Here is a 26,928-nt window from a genome sequence, read left to right as displayed (position 1 = left end):
CTTTATTACGACTATAAACAGACTGCGTTTTGGTCACTCCACCGTCCCGGCCCACCTGGCTCGGTTGGGCATAGTGGAGAGTAGCTACTGCACCTTCTGCAATAATTCTGTTGGTGATATCGAACATTTCATATTTAAATGTGAGTGCTTTTCGTTTGACAGATTGATTCTTGTCAGTGAAATTAGTGAAATAGTGCAAAATCAATTGACAGTGCAAGATCCCTCCCGCCGCCTGAGTGATATGTTGAAAAATAGATCCTATTACGTGCCTCTATATAAATTCATCAAAAATACAGTTGGGAAATTATAATATACCTAATAAAAATACCCGAGACTTGGCCTAAAGGTCTAGATACCAGGCCATAAACTCCAAAAAAAAAAAAGTTGTCACTTTTGATTTAATTAAATTAGAATAAAAAAAAAATTTTTGCAATTTATGCAAATACTTTCAGAGAAAACTAGTACAATTTCAAACTAAACAACAAAGGTTGAATTACAATTAATTAAAGGAAATGTCTCAAATACTGTGTATAGATGGAAGTGTTTTAGAAGGGGTTAGAAACTTAAAATTTGATGTAGAATTTCTTCTTAATTCTTATCATATAATTTATTATAATAATCTTTGTAATTTGTATACAGGGTGGGCAGATTCTCCGCATGTCAGTTTCGTTAAGCGCAATTCTCAGAATTCCTATTAGAGTAACAAATATTCGCGCAAATAGAAGTAAACCTGGTTTAGCTGCTCAGCATTTATCAGGTATTTGAATTTAATTTTATTCTTGTGATATAAGTATATGTTGCATGACCGATCATCGTGGAAATCTTTCGGTGAGGCATTTGTCCAGCAGTGGACATCTTCCGGCTGATAATGATAATGATGAAGTATGTGTTGCAATAGTAAAAGTAGATCTTTTTTGTATTACTCGTTTACTATGTTTTTGGTAAAACTATGTAAAAAGACATTTTTTCATTCAGTTGGTTGAGTTATGACAGATCTCCCTTTTTCTGCTCATCTTCAATGTCATTACTTATGGTGGGTCTTCTGTCATTTCATGTGCTGGTTTACTTCCTTGATCATTACTATTTGGGACTTTCCCATAAGTCACAAAAACAATTATTTCAAAGGATAAAGAGGGCATACACACTATTGCCTTCCTTAGTGGTTTGTCCAATTGTTTATTATGTTACAATTTTACTTCCCTGAGTAGTTCTTGTGGAGTTATTGGGATTGCTACATGCTTAAGTAAAGAGCTCTGTCACTGTTGTCATATCTAGCTCCCCCAAGTTTAGTAAAATATGGTTGCTAAGCCTTATGCAATTTTTTAAGCATGTGTTTTAATCCTAGAAGTGAGGGTTATCACTTAAAACCATAACAAATTGTTTAAATTTATTTTGGAAATTATATATTGTTTTTTTTTTCACAGGAATCAGACTAGTAGCAGATATGTGTAAAGCCAAAGTGAAGGGTGATTTTATTGGTTCAAAGGAAATTGAGCTTATTCCAGGTGCCATTACAGGTGGCTTGTATGAGGTGGACACAGGAACTGCTGGGTAAGCAAATACATTTATTTTCAACCTGTTCATTGAAAAAAGTTTTGAAGATTAGTCATAAAAGAGAGTTCCACCTGGAAAATGCTTCAAATACATAAGAAAAGAAAAAAACTTTACTTCTTACTTACTTAAACTCAAATGTTTTATTTAAAATAGGATTTTTAATGACTTATTGAAGAAGCCTCAAGAAACTCAGCAGCTTTCTATTTTTAAATGTTATTTCAGGACAATATTGCCTGAGGGCAGTTGCTCCATTCCCAATCTGTGGTATGATTAAGAAACTCATTTATGTTTTAATAACCTTGATAAAACAAGCATACATACAGATATTGCAGTATATTTGCAACAATATAACATTAGCAACACTGTTTCTAATTACAGCTCGATAAGCCTTCTTCTACAAGTTGCATTACCATGTGCTCTGTTTGCTGACTCTCCTGTGACCCTGGTCCTGCGTGGTGGTACCAATGTACAGATGGCCCCACAAATAGACTACATGGAGCATGTGTTCAGGAAACTTCTAAATCATTTTGGAGCTGACTTCAACTTGCAGATAATTCGGAGAGGGTAAATATATTCATAGCTGTGCCATGTGGTGCCACACATAATAATATGGCTTCTGGCTAAGAAATAGGCATATGGCATTGCAGACTAGTGTCCACACATAGTAAATGACAGTAGTAGTAGGATAGTATTTTTACTGCTTATAAGCATCCATACATTTATTGTGATAATATGTAGCCAATATATTGTCCTGAATTAAATCTATTCAATACTTTTTACGGGGATGGGCGCAAGTGCCACTCAGAATTTTTGGGGTGTTTCAAGAATCCTGAGTGGCACTGGATTGTAATGGGCAGGGCGTATCAATTACCATCAGCTGAACGTCCTGCTTGTCTGGCCACTTATTTACATTAAAAAAACTTAACGTTTTGCCCATATGCATACCTACAAAAGGCAAACAAAAATCTGTTAGGATGTGGTATTATTTGTAGGAATCATTAAAAAAATGTATGTAATTTACCATAATATGTTAAATTACATATAGGTGTTTGCCCTATGCTTCCCTGGAGCAAAAAAGAATAGGAGGAGTCCAAGGCCCAAGGGTGCTGTATTAGGTGATCAAGGGTTTTTACAAGTGGGAGAGTTACGGATGTAACATATATATGTATATATATAATGTATAGTTATATCAATCCGTCAATTGTTGATCATGCGTGCTATATCGCGAGCACTTTGTTGATCCGAAAACCTATGTTGATCCGGGTGGTTTTTGTTGATCCAATATAATATTTTTCATACAAATGTGGTTCCGGCCGGATCAACGATTTACTCCGTTGAAGTTTAGGAAACGCAACCGAAATGTTGATCCAATATACAAATCCACTCCGATAGTTGTTGATCCGATTCAAATGGGCCAATCAGAAGGCAGCAAGTCCTCCTACTGGACATACCTAAGGTATTGCAATATCACCTAATCATTAACTTTTCTTTATTTATGAAGTTTTTTGTTTATAGGTATTATATACAGGATGTCCCAAAGTTACGGGACATGAAGGGAAAGTACCTTAAATATCGAAGATAGGCTATTTTACTGAAAGAAGACTTTATGTTATTTTTAAAAGTTAATACTTCTGCATTCAAACATTTTCCAAAAATTATTTGCCTCGTCTGGGAATCGAACCGACTGAAATGTAAAAAAAAACACCCCTACTTTTATAATGCCAATCGAAAGAATGGCCAAAAACTAATAACTCTTCTTGAGCATTTAAATAATTAATTTACAAATAAGACCCACTTAATTGACTACTTTCTTTTAAAATACTGTTGTTACTTAAGAAGAGTTATTAGTTTTTGGCCATTCTTTCGATTGGCATCATAAGAGTGTATTTTTTTTACATTTAAGTCGGTTCGAGAGTTCGTTCCCAGACGAGGCAAGTAATTTTTAGAAAATCTTTGAATGCAGAAGTACTAACTTTTAAAAATAACATAAAGTCTTCTTTCAGTAAAATAGCCTATCTTCGATATTTAAGGTACTTTCCCTTCATGTCCCATAACTTTGGGACATCCTGTATAATATATACGGTAAGGAAATTTGTTGACGACACGAGCTTGTCGCTTACCCCATGTTAAGCTTCGTGCCCAGCTGCATGCATGCCAGCAGCTCAATATCATACAGAGTATGTGATATTGTATCTCACTCAGTACCCTGAGATATAAGATCTAGAGTCTTGAAGTCCCGTTATACGACTCCGCAAACAATGCCCTTCAACCCGGAACACCGTAGCGTTGATTAGCTACTGCTTGACCGTTGATTAACTGACAAAGGTCTGGCCATTCCTCAGACTGGCCCTCGCAAGAGTTCTACCAATACTAGATATAGTTGTATAGAAGGACAATTTCTAATCTATACTAATATTATAAAGCTGCAGTGTTTGTTTGTTTGAACGCGCTAATCTCTGGTACTACTGGTCCGATTTGAATGATTCTTTCAGTGTTGGGTAGTCCATTTATCGAGGAAGGCTATAGGCTATGTTTTTTTTTTTTCAAAATTAGGGATCCGTAATAAAATTGCTATTTTGTAACACAAGGTGTAAAATCGAAAACCTATTTTTGCGTGCGCTGCAAAAACTATTGACAATAGAACAAAATGATGTACAGGCTATAATATAGGCAATATTTTAATACTTATAAAACTATCGCGTGAATTATACTTTATATGGCAAAACAACGTTTGCCGGGTCAGCTAGTTGTTATTATAATGTTTAAGTAGTATGGATACATATATTATATAAAGTAATAATTGAAAGGCAAAAAATGATCTTATCGCATTATATGGAAGTTGAGTTTGGATGACATGTAGAAAAAAAACATTTGTTATCAATCATATGAGCTCAATACAATTACTGTTAATATTAAGAGGAACTTGTTGTATCACACAGAAGCTTCATTAAAATATATTTACTTTTTCTTATAAATATTATTAACATACGTGTTAAGTTGCATCCAAATCCTATTTTGAAGAATAGGTTCCTTATTTAAAACTTCCATACATTTGTTTTTGCCTGGATTGATCTTTTTATTTATGTATGATTGGAAATATTTTTTGACTAATTTTATCTCTTCATCCGACCACTTTCTATGACTGATTATTTTTCGTTTCTTAATTGGATTATCACTATCACTATCGCTTGAACTTTGTTCGTCTAGTTTTACTTCGTTTCTGAATCTGTTTATCATATATCAATATCGCTTTCACTTGTACTACTTGACTATTTTGTTTCCGTCATGCTTCCGTTTGGCTTAATTTTGGGGACTTTATTTTTAAGGATCTTGTTTGTACTGATTGTCTTGTTTTGTATCGTTTACTTCATTATAGTCTACAATTTCTATTTCTTCCATGTTATTATTGACTGTAGTTTCTGGTGTTTTGATTGATATTTTGGGGTTTGTAAGTAAGGTGTTAGATCGATCGCTTTCTATTGCCGGATTTTTTGAAGATGGCGTCTCTTCCTCAAAGTTTTTAGTTTCTTGGTATGATTGAGATGTAATCGTTTCTATCCTGTGACCCTTCTTCTCCATTAATGTATTTTCATATTCTAAGAGTTGAGATCCTACAACAGCTTTTTGGAGTACCTGCATAGGCAATCTATAATTTTGTGCATGAACTGATATATATATTACACCCTAGAAATCCTGTCAATATAACGATCTGCTCAGTATAACGATCATTTTGCTAAGAATGAATTTGGGACATTGTAGCAATATGATGTCTTCAGTATAACGATCATTTTGCTAAGAATGAATTTGGGACATTGTAGCAATATGATGTCTTATTCCGGTGGATGTAATCATTTAGGGGCGTTTCAAATAACACTGTTTTTTTATCACATCTAAACACTTACCGCCCTCATAAGGTTCTTGTGTACCAGGTCTTGCAAATAAATATAGACTGGAGCTTGGAATTTTTAAATCTTCACGGCAAGCTATTATTAAATCTATGTTTTCTCTCATTATTTTTGTTAGCAAAATACAACCCCTTGTTCTTTCACCGGGAATCTGAAATACGTCTAATTCTTTAATACAATTCCTCTGCTCTACTGTTAAACTTTCCAAAACCTTTTCGGACACTTCTTCATTCTTTCTATTGATGTAAAACGTAAGTTCAGGTTTAGCTACGTCACCTGATCGTTTTCGGTCACGTTAACATTATAATATGAGCTATTGTTACCATGCACAATAATTCATAATTTAAAAAACATCTATCTTTTCTCAATTTGCTCGCATATTTAATTTCTAATTTATGGATTTTTTCCATAACGGTATTAATGTCACTGTCCAGCGGCATGACTTTTTCTTTGGTTAAGTGATTTCGTTTTCTACTTTTCTCAGCGTTTAACGAAATCTCCCACTCTCAATTGATTTCAATTAAATATTTAAAGTCATCTAGTTTTTTTATATGCTTCCTTATAAGCTGTGGATTCATTGTGCATAATAGACTGTGTGTATAGTATTTCAACACATCCCAAGACAGCGGGACGCATACGTGCGGGTATGATTATAATTTTGACCATGCCTGTTTGTTCATTAAAGCTACACATTTCTTTTATGGCACTTACAAATGTTACATATTTTTCAGAATCAATCGCGTCAGTGAGATTTTCAATAGTAGTGTCTTTTTTCCGTAATAAAATTAAAACCGCGCGGGCGTCGACGGGTTCAAGATCAAATGCCCTCGGATCAACGTTAGTTAGTAAGATTGCGCATGAGCATGAATATAAAACGGATGCACATTTGACTCGTCGGTATAATTTTTGCGACCGTCACGGATCAACAAAAACATTTTGTTAATGTATTTTTTGATGGCAAGTATGTTGCAAAGCGACCGATGCAGATCCCCAAACAACCCTTCCATTTCAAATTCGGATCAAAGTATATCAGTTATATTTATAAAGAACCAATTATACACTGCAAAAAGGTGGATCAACATTTCTTTTAATATCTTACTGGATCAACCTTTACATAGAACGGTTAATTATATATATATATATATATATATATATATATATATAAATATACACACATATATATATGTGTGTATGTTCCCTAATAACTCCTAAACTATTCGACTGAACTCAATGAAATCTTTTGTAATAGATTCGTTGAAACTCAAGGAAGGTTTACATATATAATTTGTATGGCAAAACAACATTTTCCAGGTCAGTGTCATAATATAATCCAATAATATGATCAAAATATTAATGTTTACAGTTACTTTCCGCGTGGCGGCGGTCATGTGCGGGTAGTTATAAATCCGGTGAACTCGATGCGCAGCGTGGAGATGACAACCAGGGGGGAAGTACAGGGCATACATGGCTGGGGTTTCGTATCAGGAAGGTTAACCTTAGAGGTGCGTAAGGTTGCAATGTACTTTTCAGACATGCGTCTACCGAACGCATACTATGGTTATATTAAATTATAACAAGAACTACGTTTAAAAAAATCAACTTCAAAAACTGAAATGTATAAAATAACTTAATAAAGATGTAATGCAAACCTGACAACTTTAATATTAACAAAATACTATCTATCGATAGGGTTTAAGTCAGTGCTTGGGTTGTTTTATCTAAGCTATATTATCGAATAAATCTTATCGAAGCTATCCCACTCAAAGTCACGGATGGCTTGTGTAGGTACTTGCTATTATATTTGGCTTGGCACAAAAATATTCATAAAATGAAAACTACTGAGCCAAACCATGTCAATGGGACTAAATGGCAAACATTCTGCATCAAACTAAGATGAATCATGTAAAACGGTTCATAAATCTCAGCGTAATCAGTGTGTATGTACTCCAATTACGCTGAGATATAAAAACGAAACCGATTGAATTGAGATTCTCCTCCTTTTTGAAGTCGGTTCAAAATAAATAAATAATTGTTGACAGTGTGCTCGCGAGATGATTACCGGAGCAAGTGATGCAGCCAATAGTCCCGTTGAGATTAATTTCAAAGAGAGAGTGGATCAAGTACGCGACGAATGTCACGGTATTATGTAAGTATTTATTACGTACAAACATTTTATCGTATATTACTGAACATATTTTGGTGTAACACTGGAATAACCTGTCCTGTATGGATACAATTTACATTCCAAGGTTACCAATAACATGGGAAAAGTGTGTGTGAATGCGTGCATGTTAGTGTATTAACATTATTTTGAAATAACGAGTTTCGGCGTACCGCGACTCGCCCACAGAGATAAAAAAGTATACTTTAAATAATAGCTGCTTGATTAATTAAAAACTTTTATAAGGCCAGTCAGTGCCTTTGAAAATGATAAAAAGTGAAAAAAATAATAGCAAGATGAAAAACCCATTGGAAAAGGAAGAGAATATAATAAAAATGAAAGGAATAATAAATTATGGGCGATCTGAGTTTGTTCGTTGAAATACTACTTTAGAAATAAGAACATAAATAAACGTGTGCTCTTATGTTTGTTCACTTTGTCCAATCACAGCCAACGTACGGATGCGCTAAAATACGAAAGTGTGCTTTTTAAAATTGCAAAAATATTCACAGATAAAGTTATCTTAAAAAAAACCTTATCTTTACTAAACAATATTATAACATGGACCAATATTCAAAATACCGACAATATCGTCAAACATGGACATGCGCCCGCGATAGTTAAATTTTATTAGCTCTCATAGTGTCGCGGAACAAAAATACATTTTCGCCTCTTTAGCTCTAAATTGGTGTCTTTGATGCATAAAACCTTCGCTTAGGGTAAACAAACCGGAAGTAAAAAAATTACATAGTTTCCGCAGTTTACGAGATGTACTTTTATGACTATTTCTGTATATATCTTTATAGATAGAAAAGTGTAGCTGAAACTAGTAGGAATATATTTGATCGACGTAACGAATATTATGAAAAGACATGTGTACTTATAATAAGTATTTACGAAATAAGCTTACTTTTTAGATGCTTTTCTTAGCTTCACCTGTATGTGTATTTGTTTGTAACCAACTCAATTGGGCGCCATTTTGACCCACTTTAAACGGCCAGGTTTAGTTCAAACTTCGTAGATTTATCGAGGACCGATGACGAATACATTAATATCATAAAATAAATCCATTTTTCATTTTACAAAATAAGATTTTTGTTAATTTATATCACTTCTGTCATCATACGACTTCGCTTGGGATTTGTCTGTTCCCCAGTATTTTTGGCCAAGATCCGGGTAAGGGACCATTCTATATGTGAATGTGGCCTCGAGGAAGGTACTCTTGAACATATTTTTTTCTATTGCTCTAAATTGTCAATTCCTTTATATGACCTTCTACCGTAGGATATCCCCCGCCCCATCAACATCCCTTTTCTTCTTACTTTATGCCATTCCCCTTTCATAAAGATTCTTTACAAATTTATTTCCCGCAATAATATTAAATTGTAATTTCTATCCTCCATACTTTCTACACTTCTATTAGGCACATATTCCCGCGTACATTCACACATTTCGTCCTTAAACTTAGATTAGATACTAACAAGGTAGTTAATATTATGGGTGTTTATAACTAACCGTACTAACTCTTGTTGCCTATTCTTCAGTTCACAAAAAAAAACACAGCTATTTCAACCGATCATTTCCTTTTAAAGCAGCTCTTTACATACTTCAATCAGCTAAATTAAAATAAAAAATCTCTCCACCTTGACGTTGGCCGAATCGTCGACATTCAGTCGACGGAACCAGTTAATTTAAAAAAAAATCTATTAGTTTTTGTTGCAAGTAGTAGCTGATTAAAAAGGTTTAATAAAACAAAAATATAAATGTTTACTTAATATATTTGAACGAACTGAATATTGGAATGAAAATGAATATATATACTTTATATGCACATAAGAAACATATGAATACAAAAAGAGACCAAAAAAGGTGTAACAAAAGGCCAGATTTAATCAGATTCGTCCATACTGCTATTTCTACTACGACGCGTCGTCAATGCTATCATCACCTACATTAATTATAAGTTCGTTTTCTAAAATATTATATATTTTCACATGTCTTTCATAATCTTCCCTTATTAATTTAACAGTTCTATTCACAACCTTTTTCCAGTCCCCTTTAGTCACATGTTCACAAGCTTCTTCTAATATTTTTAGCATTTTTGTTCTGGTAAATGGGGGTTATGTAGTATGCGTCTTGCAGCATATCCCTTAATTTGAGCCCACATCAACTCAATTGCATTATATATTCACAATGGTGACGCGGTAACCGTATAACTCCATGTTCTAACGCTATTTCGTCAATTACGTATCGGATCTTGGTTGATTTGTTTTCTTTTAAAAGACGTAATAATTCCGCTTTTAACATATTTTTGTTTGCATCTACGCCATTTTTTTGAAGCCATGCGACGTTGTCAGCTTTCTTTTGGGATTGGGCAGGTGGCTTGTCAATTTGCATCGAGTGGTATGGGGCGTTGTCCATAATTATAATAGATGGTTCAGGGAGGCTACACAACATTGAGGTAAACCATTCAGTAAACTTTCTCCATTGGTTGATGATACTCTCCAGTCGTATTTGACGCAAAAGCCATGAGCGAACCTTCGACAAACACGTTGAGGGTTCCGGCGTGACAAATTATAAGTCGAGATCCTTTTCCAACAGGAACTTTGGACGTAGATGCTGCAGTATCATCGGTCCAAGAACGGTTTACAGTATGGTTAGCATTAAGCCATGTTTTATCCAAAAACACAACATTTTGCCAATTTTCAATTTCTTTTACTTGCCGTAAAAAACTATATCTTGCCATCACGATATCAAATCTTTCAACCTTTCATCAGTATTTTGCGTTACATTGTTTGTATCTAAATCCAACGGTCTTCAAAATCTTCGTTCAAGAAATTTCCCCACCGAAGAATAATCCAACTTCCTTCAGTGATTGCACTAACTTTTTCTTGTTGGATACTCCTTCCGTAAATAGTAGCCGTGCACATATCTTCGGATGGCATCGCCATCAAAGCTATCGATGCCTACGACTGGTTTTGATCGTTTTCTCTTTTTTGGTGTGTGAAGTTTATTTTCTTCTGTGCCAATCTCGCCATATTTTTCTTTAGTTATTCGTCTAACAGTTCGTTGTCCAATATTAAGCGCATCAGCTACGCTGCGTTACAGCTAAAATTGGCCCTCAATTTTGAGATTCACGGTCGAAATAGTTACAAAGGCGTATTACGAACTCACGTGTCTGACTGTTTAGAACAGTTCTCTGTTAGTACGTTCGGCCATATCGACGAAATCCCACAACAAAAGGCGTAAACAGAGTCCAAATTAACGAGCAAGGGTCAACAGTAATGCAGTATCAATATCCGAAATCTAAAGCCAGGTCAAAAGTATATCACAATCGCAGTATACTCACAATTCGTACTTTTCGAAGCAACGTCAAGTCGAAACTGCTTTGTTTTGCATTGAGCATTGACGCGAGTTTGCCGGAGGTTGTAATTGTGCTGGCCAGTGATCCTATGTGACGATCGTATTAGATTAAAAATTTTGAATTTTGAAAAACAAAAATTTTTGTGGTAAATAAGTACAGCAATAATTAGAATCTTATAAAAATAAAAAATAAATTATCGCAGGACCCTAATAATATACATAGTTTAGAAATCAATGTAATAAATAAATTTTGTGTTCTAAAATTATACATTTGATAAATTTTTATGACTAACTGTACGTCACTATTGACAATAAAGAACAGTAATTTGCTTCTTCAATGTAATTATTAATTAATACGAAACTTCATGAGTAGACAAACGTCAAAACGGCCGATTAGCGTGCCGCTAGTATAGAGTACGATACTTTTTTAGAGGCTTCGCGGTTGGAAATCCTGAGCTACGCGTAAATAGCGTTCGCAAATAAACTGCGACATCTATTTCGCCATAGTCAAGTATTTGTAACTAATTCTTTACTCTATATTTAATCTATATATTGACACACTTTTTACACAAATTATCTTGGTCCAAGTTAAGCATCTATAGCCTGTGTTATGAGTTACAAGACAATGATATATTTAATACAATATACTTACTTAAACATACATAAATTCATATAAACGTACATAAATACATTTAAACATCCATGACTCGGAAACAAACATTCATATTCACCATAAAATATAAACCCATTAATTTTACATATAATATTAACAACAACAAACTTAGTAAGGTTGACGAAATTCGTGATTTAGGAGTCATTTTAGATTCAAAAATGTTAATGAATAAACATATTGCAAAGCATTTAAGATGCTTGGTTTCGTTTCCCGAATAGGAAAAAATTTCCGTAACCTAAAAACTTTTATATATCTTTATTCTACTCTCATAAGGTCAACTATTGAATACGCAGTCATAGTTTAGGATCCTGTGTACAATATTTACACAGAGACTTTGGAAAAAATTCAGAGAAAAATGCTTAAAATAATAAATTTTAGATGCCTGAAAAATGTTTACAGAAGCATACTAAAACAACTTAATATGACATCACTTCATCACCGTAGAATACAACTCGAATCACTATATTTATACAAAATCATTCATAATAACATAAATTGCACTGACTTAATTAATAAAGTACATTACAAAACCACGAAGCGTGCACGTGACACGACTAAAAGACTCTTTTATATAAGTACCACCATCGCGTACAAATGCTGGAATACGATCACCCGTCCGTAGAATGTGTTATAGATATAATGAATACTTCACTAATTTAGATATTTTTCATGACAAGCAGTCCACATTTAAATCCCAGGTTATAAGTATATTAAGAAAGAAGCAAGAAGACGAATACAAAATTTAAATATGAACTATACATAGAATACAGGCTCCTAAAATGTGTATAATATAGATAGTAGGTATAATATATATTTTAGTGTATTACTATAATATGTGTAGGTATATTATTATATATCTTTAATTATATTATTTTTATTTTATTTTTTAAATATTTAATATGTATATATGTCACTATTACTATTACTTATAAATATTATTTTTAATCTTAATTTTTAAGCATTAGTAGTATTAAGCGTAGATAACGCAATATTGTTAAAAATCAGCGGAACACGTGGTTTAGAATACATGTATTATAATTCTTATAACTTATTGTCTACACATGTATTTGTATTTCTGTTTGTGTTTTTCCAATAAAATAAATAAATAAATGCTTGCACCTACCGGAATTCGAACCCGGGACCGCTAGCTTAGTAGGTAGGATCGCTAACCACTCGGCTATTCAGGTCGTCATATATGGTCTATGTATGTTTTATGTGTTCACAGTTTGCAGTGTACAATGAGCAGTGGCCTAGTGTTAGGTTGTGATGCGCTCGGTAGACAAGGCCAGCGGCCTTACGACACCGGCGCACAGTGTGGACGGATACTGCGGGAGATGCTGTCCTCTGGTACCTGTCTGGACTCACACGCCCAGGTATAATTTCGCCTCACCACAAAAAGTCGAATTCCATAAAAAATTTAAGCGAACTTCGTCAGACCAGAGCTTGTTTTTGTCAATGTTTGTCAATTGTTTTTTGTAAGTGATTTCCGCCGCCCATATTCTCTTGCAACACTAGAGGAATCACAGGAGCGTTGCCGGCCTTTAAGGAAGGTGTACGCGCTTTTTTTTAAAGGTACCCATGTCGTATCGTCCAGGAAACACCACACAAAGAAGTTCATTACACAGCTTTATAGTACGTGGAAGAAAGCTCCTTGAAAACCGCACTATTTTTGTTTTCAGAGAAACTTGACTCAACACTCACAAATTAAACGTTATGAGGCCTAATTGAATGATAAAATCATTCATTCATTTGATAGTTTCAGCTTAATATGATAAAAATGTCTCATTATGTCTTAATAAAATAATTTTGTTTTAGGACCAATTGATAATATACATGTGCATTGCGAAGGGAGAGAGCAAGATCAGTGTGAACGAGATAACACTACACACCAAGACCGCCATGCACGTCGCGAAACTGGTCGCTAAGGTATGTCTTTGTTAAATGAAAATAAGGGACGAGACGAGCAGGACGTTCAGCTGATGGTAATTGATACGCCCTACCCATTACAATGCAGTGCCGCTCAGGGTTCTTGATAAACCCAAAAATTCTGAGTGGCACTACAATTGCGCTCGTCACCTTGAGTCATAGTTGTTATGTCTTGTTTTCCCAGTAATTTCACTAGCTACGGCGCCCTTCAGACACTGTCCTGTTAAAACTTAACTGTTAACTTAGCCGCTCATAATTGAGTTTTCAAGAATTCCGAGTCAATTTGAAATGGGCAAGGTGTCCTTACCATCAGGTGCACATTTAGCTCGTCTCGCCACTTTTATGATAAATATAACACATACCACTAACTCGGAAACAAATGTGGCTCTGAGAGAGACGAAAATCGTGCCTATTCCAAGGTACCGCGGTAACAATGTTACAATTTATACTTGTGATGGATGTGACTTCACCATCAGCTAATGACCACCAATTTCTCATATTATGCCAAACATATATAATTAGTTCGATTATTTTCAGGTTAATTTCACAGTAAGAGAGGAACATCCCCGTCATATTATTGAATGCCATGGATTGGGGCTCGAAAATAAAAATTTAGAGTAGTTTAGAGAGACTGCCGGCACTATAACATATTGTTGCTGCCACATCTTCCACGGAAGCAGTATAGCTGTGACACACCATGGCATCCCGTGCTTGTAATGAAGGAATATGGCAGCCCATGTGGTTGGTGACTACATTTTAGTAGCGGAGAAGAGACATTGAGATCAATGATGTTGTTTTATTAATGACTTGTATTACCTCAGCAAGACAGAAAGATATTTGCTATTATTACCACAGAAAATCTACAATTGTGTATAAATTGCAATTCAATTTTGTTCATGAAATGGTAAAGCCCGTTTTCCACCGCGAAAGGGTAATGAGCGGGAAATGGTTTGGCGGTAAGGACTCCGTTGCGAGTTGAACGGAGTCCTTAATAGGTCCTCTCCGTTCGCGTTGGAAAAGCGGTTAAATTGTGTAAATCAGTGAAGTTCTCAGTGATGGGACCGATCTAGGTTTTAAAGTAATAATAAATTATGAAACAAATCCCATTGCAAAAAAGTTTTTTTTGTTGCCATAACAACGTAAATCGTTAATTTTACTATACATATAAGTTTATAGTTTAGCAAAGAACATTGAAATAAGAAAGTACGAGTAATTTAATATCCAATATTTATTTCTTAGTCCAATCGACATGGAGATTGTTGCAATACATAATTATTTTTACAAGTTCACACATATAACAGATACAATGGTTTATACGAACACAACACAAACTTCAAATAAAGCTTGCAAACAAAACCTTATTGACATAAATCTATTACCAACTTTAGTTCAAATGTTACTTAATCAATGTTAACAGGATCAGAAAAAGAATATGGAAGCCACTGAACACTTTATTATTAACATGATCTGTTGTTCTTTTTGCACTCTGATGAAACACACCCGGCAGCATCATGACATTAGTTGATTCCCCGCCCATATTATAAATAATAATATTATGTCTAAGATTTCCCCCTTGGGCATATGCAACTAAGAATTTTATTTTAATTATTATATATTAGTTTGTATTATGCCTATAACACTCAAAGTGGTGAATAATAATTTATTATAAAGCTTAAGATCATTTGAATATAATATTTGTGGATATCTCGGAATAACTTGAGTAATTTAGAGTGATCTCAAACATTTCAATGTGAATTCAATTAAATGCAACATATTAAAATTTTCTTTATATGTAATAAGAAAAAAGGAAATTATCATTAATCTTCAAGGATTTTAACTTATCCATTTGAATAGAAAACAAATAATATTTCACATCATAAACATCAAAAAATAATTTTTATAAGTCATGTCTAAGTTAATAGCTAAAATGATTATTACAAAATAAAATACATAACAAGATTTAATATATTATATTATAATATTTAAGTATATAATGCAAACTTTCGACAAAAGCAAACAAAAAATTGCTGTCTCCTAACTTAGATATTTACATCGATTTCGTTCAATATAAAAATATTCGTAATAAAAAATATTAATTTGACAGCACTAACATGTGTTGCCATATAGAAATAAGATTCTTCTTATATATTAAATAGCAATGGAAGAAAGATCAACGCCCACATAAGATTTGGGTAAGAGATAAAAGATTGTACCCGTTTACATACTTTTATGTCTAATTCGAATTTCCGTGTACCACTAAGAAAAAATAAAAACAGTACATCAGGCATGAAAGAAAGCTTATCTATTGAAGTATTACTACTCAAGAAAACAAAGTTGGATGCACAGAATGTGCAAGCAACAACTTCTAGATAGGAGTGGGGAAAAAAATGGGGATAAGACACAATTATTTTTATACAGTAACACTAACATAACTTTCACCATTGACTACCAAAAATGCTTTTATAGTTTTATACACCTACCCACAACTAGATATCAAAGACAATACAAAAATTTGAGTCAATTTCACAACTTTTTCCCTTCAACAGTTTTTGTCTGTGAATATTTATACACCAATAATACTTTGAGACCATATAATTGTCCTATTTACAGGACAAAAATTATAAATGATGTATTTTACACTATAGTAAAATGGATATTGACATTGTTTCATACAATTATTTTAAATCCGACAATTTGGTTACATAATATAATATGTGAGAATAGAGTGTTTAAAGTTAGAATTCAAATGATGTAAATATTAGAGTTTAAATCACCAGTTGTATGCCCCCCCCCCCCCCCCCTTTTTTATCACTACATAATGCTGTGCTTAACTTTGTGCTTGTCATTTATTTGTTACCATTAAAATGTCTTCTATTCAGATTTTTTTGTTTTACTTGTCTCTGGCGTTTCCACAAGCGCTGGTTGGTCTTCATAACTGAAACAGATTAAAAGGTTTAAAAAAATTATTTCAATTTTACCCTTCCTTCACATGAACCAATCAGCTATTTTACATATAGATACATTCTGTACAGTAGATTCATAACAGAAATTTTTTGGTACTAATAAGCTGTATCATTTTAGTCATATACATTTCTACTAAGTGGAAAATGTTTAAAAAAAAGTGAATTGGGCGTTATTTTGCGCAAATTTTCTGACGTTTGTGACATTCGCTCTTTTTTTAGGTTTCTTCGTCCATTATTATCATAGGCAAAGGGTGCAAGCCTGTACAGCCGTATTCGTTAATTAATAATTAATTGTCATAGCCATTTTTACAATATTCTTCTTTCTACAAACATAGAATAGCAAGAGGAATAAATAATTTTTAGAATTTTTGCTTTGTTACGCCAAAGAAGTATTACTTCTTGCGTGCATACATAAGTACACACAATTTTTTTTTTCTTCTCATAATTTAGAACAATTTCAGAGGAGGGTAATGTGATAATATTATTGTTTAATAGTTTATGGCGCTTTAGAGACCAAAATAGGCTTATGTTGAAAACAATGAATGATGAACTTACTTGAACAAGGCATTGATATCTCCTTTGAGCAGAGCGATCGCCAGCGGCGTGCCCAGACACGCGGGCACCAGGTACAGCAGCGCCGGCTGCGCGTGCTTGAACATGTGCATCACGAGGATGGTGGCCAGCAGGCCCAGGACGTACGCGGAGAAGGTGGCACGGAAGTACAGTTCGGAGCCGCGCGCCAGGCTTTTGTCGAAGCGGAGCAGCAGCGCGATAAAGATGCCCGGCACCACGATGTCACCCAGACCCAGCATGGCGAAGTTGCTGGCGTTCAGACCGTTCACGAGCAGGTCTTGAGGGAACACCACTGGAGTACACAACAAACCAATTAGATAACCTTGCTCAAACACACTTGTTCATACACAACGCGCTTCGCCGCATATTCGTTATTCGTGGATTATTTCAAATCAACTATTATGCATCTATTTTGCTTGAAAACGGCCCAGGGTTTGAAGCTCTTTTGGGCCTGTAACTTTCTTTAGTCGAACAACTTGACAATTATCAGGTCGTATAGACGCTAGTAGATATATATTTTAAGTCTGTGGATTGTCATTTGTAAACTTTCTTAAATGTCACCCTAGTAAACAGCACAATACTCACGTTTGATGGGGGCCTCGAAGGATTTGGCGACGGTGACCATGACGTTGGTGCCGAACACCCAGAAGATGTCATAAAGGAACAGCCCACACAGCAGAATGCAGCCCGTTACCACATTATTCAGGTGCAAAAGTTCGACGCCATTGATGGCGAACGCGATGCCGAACAGGTTGTTCGCGATCCAGTGCTGGACACACACACAAACAGATCAGAATAAGAATGGTAAATAAAAGAATTATCAAATGATAGGAATGCTCCACAAGTAACGGGATATAGCAAGCCATCATGCAGGTTTCCATTGGATACAAATGCAACACAGAATAGCATGAATTATAATAATTCATGTGCATAGCATTCTCTGCGTTCTCTTTTATCGTGTCTGTCACGGATTGTTACGAAGATCTGAAGATATATGATTACTTTCAAGGAATTCCATAATATTTGCTACTATGTACCTCATCATCTGGATGCTATACGTTCATCCACTCTGGTTCTGAGGGCAGCTTCCACAGTGCTATTAATACTGTTACGGAGTATATTTACCAAAATTAAAAAAGGTTTTATTAATTACACAATAATGAATATAATATTTAAATAAAACTAGGATAAACTTATAGATACCCGTCTATACAAGTCACATTGATGGAATTTACATATCAATCATCACATCGGACTTATCCTGATGTTGGATAACAAGAAAAGTTACATTGTGCGGTTTCCAAGAAACTTTCTACCACATACTGTTTTATACTTTGGAATGAATTGCCGCGCGTGGTATTCCCAGGACTAAACACCGGCAACGCTCCTGTTATTCTTTTGGTGTTACAAGAGATTGTGGGTGTCGGTGATCAGTTTCTATCTAGTGACTGATTGCCTTGTCTCTTCAATAAAATAAGGCGATGTGTATGTGCCATTTTTATGGCGTGAATTATAAGGTACGACTTAATTATTTTCCATACGTATTGTTACATGTTTGGCAAACTCGCAACCTTCTGGCGAATGTTTCTGTTTCCGCAAAATATTGACGGGCGGACTCTAACTAATGATGATGTCACTTTGGAATAGGCAATAACAATACAATACACACACCTACCTGACTGCTCATAGAAATCGAAGATCCTCCATCAGACACCGGAGTTTGCCCCGTGATTGATGATGCCTTTGGTTAGGTGCAACGGTTTCTTTTTCGGAGTGCCTGACATCTGATTCTAACTGTATATTACCATGGCACTAAACTGCCAACCATCGTTCAGCGGTGGGGCGACATTTGAAGGAGGGTAGGAAGAGAGGAAACCTTCGATACGATAACGGAAAAAATGAACGCTTCATACCTTCTTGAAGAGATACCAGGCGCCCAGGATGAGGGATATGACGAGGCAGATGACGTCGTACGAGGTGAACTTGTAGTTGACGATGTCGGAGCGCGCGTCCTGGTCGCCGCGCGTGAACAGGATGTGGTAGGGTACGTTGGGTACTGACGCGGGGACTACCAGCGCGATTATAGGGCTAAAATGTCATCAACATTACAAATGTATTTATTTATAGGACACCCAGTAGTAGTTACATTCTAATACGCTTAAAATATATTGAATATTAACAAAATATGAGTTGAATGTACAACAAATTAAGGTGTCACAACATGCACAGTCTTTACTTCGTGACACCAAGAATACAATAATATAAAATAAAACAAGATGACCAAAAGGAATAAGTTGGCGCCTAACAATCTCTTTTTATTTTTAGCAGGTAACGAATCTTTCAAAATATCTACTTCACTACAGATGGAGTTATAAAGTCTTGATAGACGTGGTATAAGAGAAGATTGCTTAAGGTTAGTTTTGGCAAATGGCTGATGGAACAGGCCAGCTCCAACCTGCGCACGCCTTGGTACTCGGCGGGGAACTCGTAAGCTGATGGAGTGCACGAGGGATGGACAGTCGAGCTGATTTCTGATTATTTTGTATAAAAATATCAAATCTAGCACTTCTCGTCGAACAGAAAGACTTTTCATGTTGAAGTGTCTCAACTTATCACGGTACGATGGCAATTGCATATGCGGGATGCATATACAATTGCCATCAAGCCATATGAACCGTTTCTGAATGCTTTCAACTCTTTATTGATGAATGTTGTATTGAGGCGACCAAAATAAAACTGAACTGACCAAATAAATCTGGATGTGCGGCGTTTCTCTAGAATGTGGTTTTAAGAAACTTTCTTACACGTACAATCAAGCTGTGAGCTTACTCGTGCGGTGTTTCCAGGACGATACGATATGAGTAAGTACTTCAGTAAATTGGGGCAAAAAAGCGAACTTTTTAAAAGGCTCGACTGCAATCGAAACTTTGGATAATAAGATGCTATGTCTCATTAGCCCAGTGAATTCAATAGCTGCTAAGTTTTGAGGGTACAAATAGATGAAAGACGCTACCCACTGGTAAAGATTATTGCTGATGTAAGGTACTTCTTAACGGGTACAGACCCATTAGCCCAGTAATGCCGCTAGCTACGGCGCTTAATAAACAATAATGCTTGCATATTATTGCTTCACGGCGGAAAAATTGCCATCTATTGACATGGCTGCATGTACCTTCTTGCCTTTGCCTATTTCGTCTTGAATGGACAAAAAAAGCTAATAAAAGTCGTCACACATTATGGACGATAGTAATTTTGCGCGGCGACCACCGTGGATTTTAATTGTCTCAATCTCAAATTCGTTCTCTGCCATCCGGAGAACATTTGAAGCGATATGCATATTGTCTCCTCCACCAGCGTTGCTGAGTCACTGAGTTCTTTTGAATAATGTCACAGAATGTAAACATATTATAATTTCAGCCTTGTTAGCCTCTCAGAAATAATTAAAACTCTATAAACATGAAAAAACTGCGGAACCAATTATTTCTGTAAAAATAATTAGTTCTATGTTTGATGTCATAGCACCATATTATGTTGCAAACGTTTTTAATAGTCGTATTAAACAAGGCGTGTTTCCTGACCTTCAGAAATATGATACAACACACCGAAATTTTTTTGTAAATGTTAATAATATAATATTAAAATATTATATTTTTAATTATAACTAGCTTTCCATACAATTGGTGTTTTGTCTCTTTTCAACGCACCACGTAAATAATTATTTAAAACTATTTGATACTTATCTGCGTTGGGAATATGAGAACGAAAAAAGTTTACCATTCCTAAGAAGCGACGTAACTCATCAATCGTTTTAGGCTTAGGATAATTTTTAATAATTTCGATTTTGCTAACCAAAGGTCGAATGCAATTCTTACATATTGTATGCCCTACAAATTCAATTTCTGATTTTCCAAAACAACACTTACTGAGATTAATAAATAAACCGAATTTACTAAAACGTTTTTGATCGCCTAGCTCCATTTCGCCAATCAGTTTTTGTATCTGGCGATTCTCCGATTCCTCATAAATAGTCAGCAACCTACTCTTAAGAGCTTCATATTTTTTATTGTCAGGGGGCTTGATCAGTAAATCAGTTACCTGCTGTATAGCCTCTTTACCCAGTTTTGACACAACAATCTGGAACTGAGCTTCATCAGCAATCTTTTGAGGACCTAGTACCGCTTCCGTTCTGATGAACCATACTCTTGGCTGGTCAGTCCAAAATTCGGGAATACGGTTAGTGATAGAAATTGCCGACACGTCACTAAGCTCCGGCTTGATTTGCAGTGGCCCCTGCTGGGCAGCAGTCTGAGATAACTGTCCTGTCTAATCTAGTCTAACTATCCAACTTCTTCCGGCGATCTTGACCAGATCGACGGTTCATCTTGTGGGGTGCCTACCCACAGGTCTTCCGGTACGTAGATCGCCATTCGAGGCCTCTACTGCCCCACCGGCCATTTGTCCGTCAAGCTAAGTGCCCTGACCACTGCCACTTTAGTTTCACAAACTGGGACTTTCTGGGCTGTGTCGGTACCTTGGATCTCCGCAGTTTAGTGTGACACAAGTTAGCGCTAATCAGAGCGGAATTAAAAGTTATTTTTATTTTTTTTGGATTTATATTAAACTAGCTGGAGCCCGGTGCGCTTCGTTTCACCCAAAAAAATCTACCACTACACCAGCGCCACCTATCCGGCACTAATATAAAAAATATTCATAGGAGTGGTTATGTGGTGGCATCCTTTATATGTGTGCATTTTCATTTCAATTGGGCTAAGTGTTCTCGAGTTTTAGGTGAACATTGATACACACATACATTTTCATAGAGCTTACCTTAATAAATGACTAAGCGCCAATACTCCTAGGAAGAAGAAGTAGCCAGTGAGAAGCAGGTTGATGTACTCCTTAGAGAAGAACTGGAAGAATATGTAGAGACCAAAGAGGGCACACGAAGCAATGATGGGGAACATAAGAGCATCCTTGTTGGACATTGTTTCAGCTCGCTCGCCTGACTCCTGAAAAATAATAATATTTTAAATAAATACGAATAAAATAAGTAGCAATAGGTAATTAAAAATTAAGTTAGAATTGCTTCACATTAAACACAAATTTTAGGATTCTATATCAAAATTCAAATTCCTATTAAAATTCCTGCAACTTTCATGAGACATCATTTTTTTATGACAATAAGGGACGAGACGAGCAGGACGTTCAGCTGATGGTAATTGATACGCTCTGCCCATAACAATGCAGCACCGCTCATAATTCTTGAAAAACCCAAAAATTCTGAGCAGCTACAAGTGCGCTCGTCACTTGAGACATAAGATATTGAGTCTCATTTGTCCAGTAATTTCACTAGCTACGGCGCCTTTCAGACCAAAACGCAGTAATGCTTATACATTGCTGCTTCACGGCAGAAATAGGCGCCGTTGTGATATGCCGGCATCCTGTGCAAAAATGCCTCCCACGTGGTAACACTTTTCCATAAATATTTAACACTGCACCATTCAATAGGTGTGGTGTACATATGTTTCTTCATTAGGGTGATTGATATGAGTTTGCGGCCGTGGCCATGTTTTGCACAGCGTGCTTACGCTCGCAACTCGCGGCTTGAGATGGAGGGGGCGCGTGATGACCTTCGATTGGACCGAAACTAAAGTTAAGCGATTTCAAGTAATAAAAATAAATGTTTATTTCTCCTCACGAAAGATCTCACACTAATAAGTGTTACATTTTTAACAGTTGGTATTGTTAGTTTGTGTCTGAAGAACAATGTGTAAACATTATTGTGTTTCGGTCTGAAGGGCGCCGTAGCTAGTGAAATTACTGGGAAAATGAGACTTAGCATCTTATGTCTCAAGGTAAGGAGTCCACTAATTGTATTAAGATTTTTTCGGTTTCTCAAGAATCCTGAGCGGCACTGCATTGGTCCTGCGTCCTGCTCGTCTCGTCCCTTACTGTCATCAAAAAAACCTCACCCCTATATTTCAGGATGAGAATGCGTGTGTGTGTATGTGCGTGCGTGCACGTGTTGGTGTGTGTGTATTATATTACCAGCTATATCAGTAGTAAAATTTTGTAACCTTACCCTTTCAAGGCAAGCTTTTATTTTAATAGAAAATTGGCAGAACTCTGTTTACCTATTTTTACAATTCTTTGTCACGGATTCTATCTTTTCTTAATTGTGTTTTATATATTACTAGCTGACCCGACAGACTTTGTTCTGTAGATAATAAAAAAATCTGTTTTATAGGAATTTGCCAAAAATATTTCAAAACATCAAGAATTATTTCGTAATAAATGCTCCCTGTTGTTATAATGAAATTGTTTCACAGTGGAACTGTTAAACCGTGCGTCACTAAAGTCTCTCATAGAAAATATGTCCATACAAAACAAATCTTGAAAATAAAAATAATTATGGGTCCCAAATCGAAATAATAACTATCCTGTCTCTCAAGTTGGACTAAACTGCACTCCATGAAGTAATCCCCATTTAAATCCGTTCATTAGTTTAGGAGTCCATTGCGGACAAACAACGTGTCACGTAATATAATATATATATTAAGATATAGTTTAACGATTAGTTTTGCGATTTAATAGTATCACGACTTTGATTAACTTGATAAGCTTACTGCGTAAAAGTAGCGCTGATATTATATTTGTAACGTAAAGACATCCACCCTATAATTAATTCATAAAATGCAATGTTGAAGGGCATTCTAGTCATTAGACTAGAATGCCCTTCAACATTTTACAACAAAATAATTTTTGGAGACGTTTATTATATCTGGTCGAAAATAATTAACACGCACGACAAATTGTTAAGATGAGTTTTCACATACTATAATTGGGTTCACGAAAACAATTGGGACAGATTGTCGGCTATGACAATAAATTATTCTCGACTATTTTTGAATTTTTTGTTACAAAAAATTTAACTATTCAATGATTATTATGGTATATCGCTGTGCCGATATTTATTACTATCTAGGTGCTACAGAAGATGGCTGTTCGCGCTATTTACCTTAAGTATAGTATTAAGAGAAAACTTTAAAGAAATAACATTCTAATAAAAATAGATCACTGAAAATAATGTTTTGTTTTTTTTCTAACTTCTTGAATTGGTTTAGATTATAACAGTGGTTTTTGTCTAACTCATAAAAGCAGCACTCTTCTATGATCTATAGAACAATATCTGTCTGGTCAGTTAGTATAATAAACATTTTAATGAATATGTTAATGTATTTTTCAATTATCTTTAAGTAAAATACATTGCCAACAGATAACAAAACATAATGAAATTTTACTTCTTTACAATATATTAAAATTGTAATTGTTTTATGTAAAAAACTAAACTGGGTAATATAACATGATAACAATGGAATTTTTGGTGAAATAGTTACGAAAAAATCTACACAAGTTCTTTAAAATTATTTAATATTATATTCCATGCAGATAATATTTTTTTAGATAGCTGCTGATTTGTTTGTTCCAAAAGGCTGAATCAATTTTAACTTAGAACTTAGACAGATTAGTATGTTAATGAAGGACTTAGGGTTCCACACAAAAAAGTTATAAAATGTTTGAAACATAATGGAAATCTATGTCTGATCACTTTTTGTAAAATAAACAAGCGTGTTTCATGGTTATCCTAGAAAAGAAGCTTGCTTAAGCTTGATCAGGTGACTTTAAATTTGATTTTCGAAGAGCAAGTCTCAGCTCAGTCTCATGTTGATACCAATACTACACAGAGGTATCCTTGTAATGTGCAATTTCTTAAATATTCCATACACTGTATTCCTGATGGTGTAGTTAATTATAAGGGCAAACTTGTACTCGTAATACAATAATAATAATAAACTTTTAAATCTTTCTATAGTAAGTATTATTGACTGGAAGAATATTGCTAGCCTTTATGAATAATGATGATGAGTAAAGCTATAAAACAAAAGATTTTATTATAGTAAGTATAGTGGTTACATAAATGTAAAAAACTTCAATATCTCACTATAACCAGGATGCTGTGAGGCCAGAGTAAATGAGTATCTACAATGTCTTTTTCTTATAGCCTTAAAGAAAAACACAGTTTACAGGCCCATATTGAGTTAAAATTATCTTGATTTTAGCTGATATGTAAATATAAGGGTGTACAAATAACACTCTAAAAATAAGTTTGAGAAAAGAGATTGTATATACAAATGTAATAAAACAATTGTTATGTGATACTACTATGACACAAAATAAGCTATACTAAGTGAATGGAATACAGCTTTTACAGTCATAACAGAATGGGGATTCACAAATTGTATTAAATCATTATCTGAGGTTTTTATAATCAGTTGGACCACCCTTGGCTTACTTATACTTAATAGGTTAAAGTTTCAGAAGTACAGTCACATATAAAGGCATAAAAGCCATTTATTTTCTCAAAATTGATTCCTTTTAAATTCTTTTTGATGTCATTTCTAATAACTACTAGATACTACTACCACTTCGGAAACAAATGGCGGTCTGAGAGAGAAGAAGCGGCGCAAGAAACTCTCCCTGCATTCATTTTTTGCACTCTTTTCAATAAAAATATACAATATTGTAGAGTCCACAATCTAGTCCCAGGCTGTCCGATCATTTAGATATTCAGCAGTGGAGTAATAGGATTTACGTCAGAGCCATTTTTTTGTAAAACATTTAAATTTATTTATAGATAATGCCTGAACAGTGGCTGGGATAGATCTCTCTAAAAATTATTTAAGCCATAGGTTTAAAAAATCTTTATCAGGTATGATACTCATGTAAAAGGAGGATAGGATGTCCTAGGGAAATGTGGATAGAAGACATTCAAGTGACAGCAGGATACTTATGGAAAAAGATAGCAATGGACAGAGAGGCATGGAACAAGCTGGAGTAGGCCAAGAAGGGGTTCCAATCAATAATGATGAAGACAGTACATAAGAACAGTCATTAATACAAATAAAAATTAGATATTTTTTTCTTATATCTATGTAAATAATGGTAACAGTAAGTAATATTTATTATAATAGATGTAATCATAGTTAAAAGAATGTGATTAAATAGTAGATTGGAAATAAATAGGTTTTATTATTATTATTGCTCATCTGAGTATCTATCTATGAGTTGTAACCTTCTTGGGCATAATAATTATTGAGGAAAACATATTAAGTGCTGTGTTATATAAAATGTATCTTAAAAGATGTATTTTGATTATAAAGCAAAGTGTTAGTTAGTCAGAGGTGTTATTTTGTGTATTATGATAAATAATAATTGGATTTGGTAAAAAAGACATTGATCAAAATAAAAATTTAATGATTTATCCTAAGTAATACTCAAATCAATGTGCATAAGTTGCATTAACGTTGTGTCTAAATACAATATGCACCTTAAATCTAAGATAAAGGTTACCAAAATGATTGCCACGATTACACTTTACGTTCATTTTGGAGTATCGAATGAGTATGATTGCAAAACTTTTAAAGCTTATCACATGTGACCTGACTTACCTTTTGTTCTTTAAGGTATTTTACAGAACGAAAAGATCCAAAGAATATCGGCAAAATAGCCATTATCACCAAACTAAGATATGCAATCGCAACACCTTCAATACTATTTGGAGGTTTTTCGGTAGCATTCTGTATTACTTCTTTAACGGTCTCTTCTATATTTATCGGGATTTCAGTGACAGATTCTGCCATTTTAATAAAAACTTTAACAATAAACTATTTGAAAATAATAAATCTGCAAGTAAATGTATGTGTACTCGGAACTTGTAAGTTGTAGTTGATAATTTGATTTGACAAGTCG

General features: G+C 34.7%; 2 protein-coding genes across 3 annotated transcripts; one reads left to right on the top strand and one right to left on the bottom strand.

Annotated features, from left to right (window-relative positions):
* The first annotated feature begins 420 nt into the window (after nucleotides 1-420).
* Nucleotides 421-16,462, top strand: LOC126977988 (RNA 3'-terminal phosphate cyclase). The gene is made up of 9 exons (XM_050826718.1): nucleotides 421-554; nucleotides 640-757; nucleotides 1,425-1,551; nucleotides 1,933-2,118; nucleotides 6,823-6,961; nucleotides 7,499-7,605; nucleotides 12,882-13,029; nucleotides 13,472-13,582; nucleotides 14,120-16,462. Exons 1-9 carry the CDS (start codon nucleotides 513-515, stop codon nucleotides 14,201-14,203), a joined length of 1,062 nt encoding a protein of 353 aa, XP_050682675.1. The 5' UTR covers nucleotides 421-512; the 3' UTR covers nucleotides 14,204-16,462.
* LOC126977985 (minor histocompatibility antigen H13) lies at nucleotides 14,793-26,928 on the bottom strand. 2 transcript variants are annotated; one of them, XM_050826710.1, is made up of 6 exons: nucleotides 26,628-26,928; nucleotides 21,946-22,127; nucleotides 19,032-19,206; nucleotides 17,704-17,887; nucleotides 17,101-17,410; nucleotides 14,793-16,517 (listed from the first exon to the last, which is right to left on the bottom strand). In XM_050826710.1, exons 1-6 carry the CDS (start codon nucleotides 26,817-26,819, stop codon nucleotides 16,454-16,456), a joined length of 1,107 nt encoding a protein of 368 aa, XP_050682667.1. In that variant the 5' UTR covers nucleotides 26,820-26,928; the 3' UTR covers nucleotides 14,793-16,453. The 2 variants fall into 2 exon arrangements, with proteins under 2 accessions (XP_050682667.1, XP_050682669.1); XM_050826712.1 differs by lacking the exon at nucleotides 26,628-26,928 and adding an exon at nucleotides 22,617-22,640.

The sequence above is a fragment of the Leptidea sinapis genome, chromosome 46, assembly GCF_905404315.1.
Source record: "Leptidea sinapis chromosome 46, ilLepSina1.1, whole genome shotgun sequence".
Classification (NCBI taxonomy): Eukaryota; Metazoa; Arthropoda; class Insecta; order Lepidoptera; family Pieridae; genus Leptidea; species Leptidea sinapis.
This window is presented reverse-complemented; position numbering and strand designations above follow the sequence as displayed.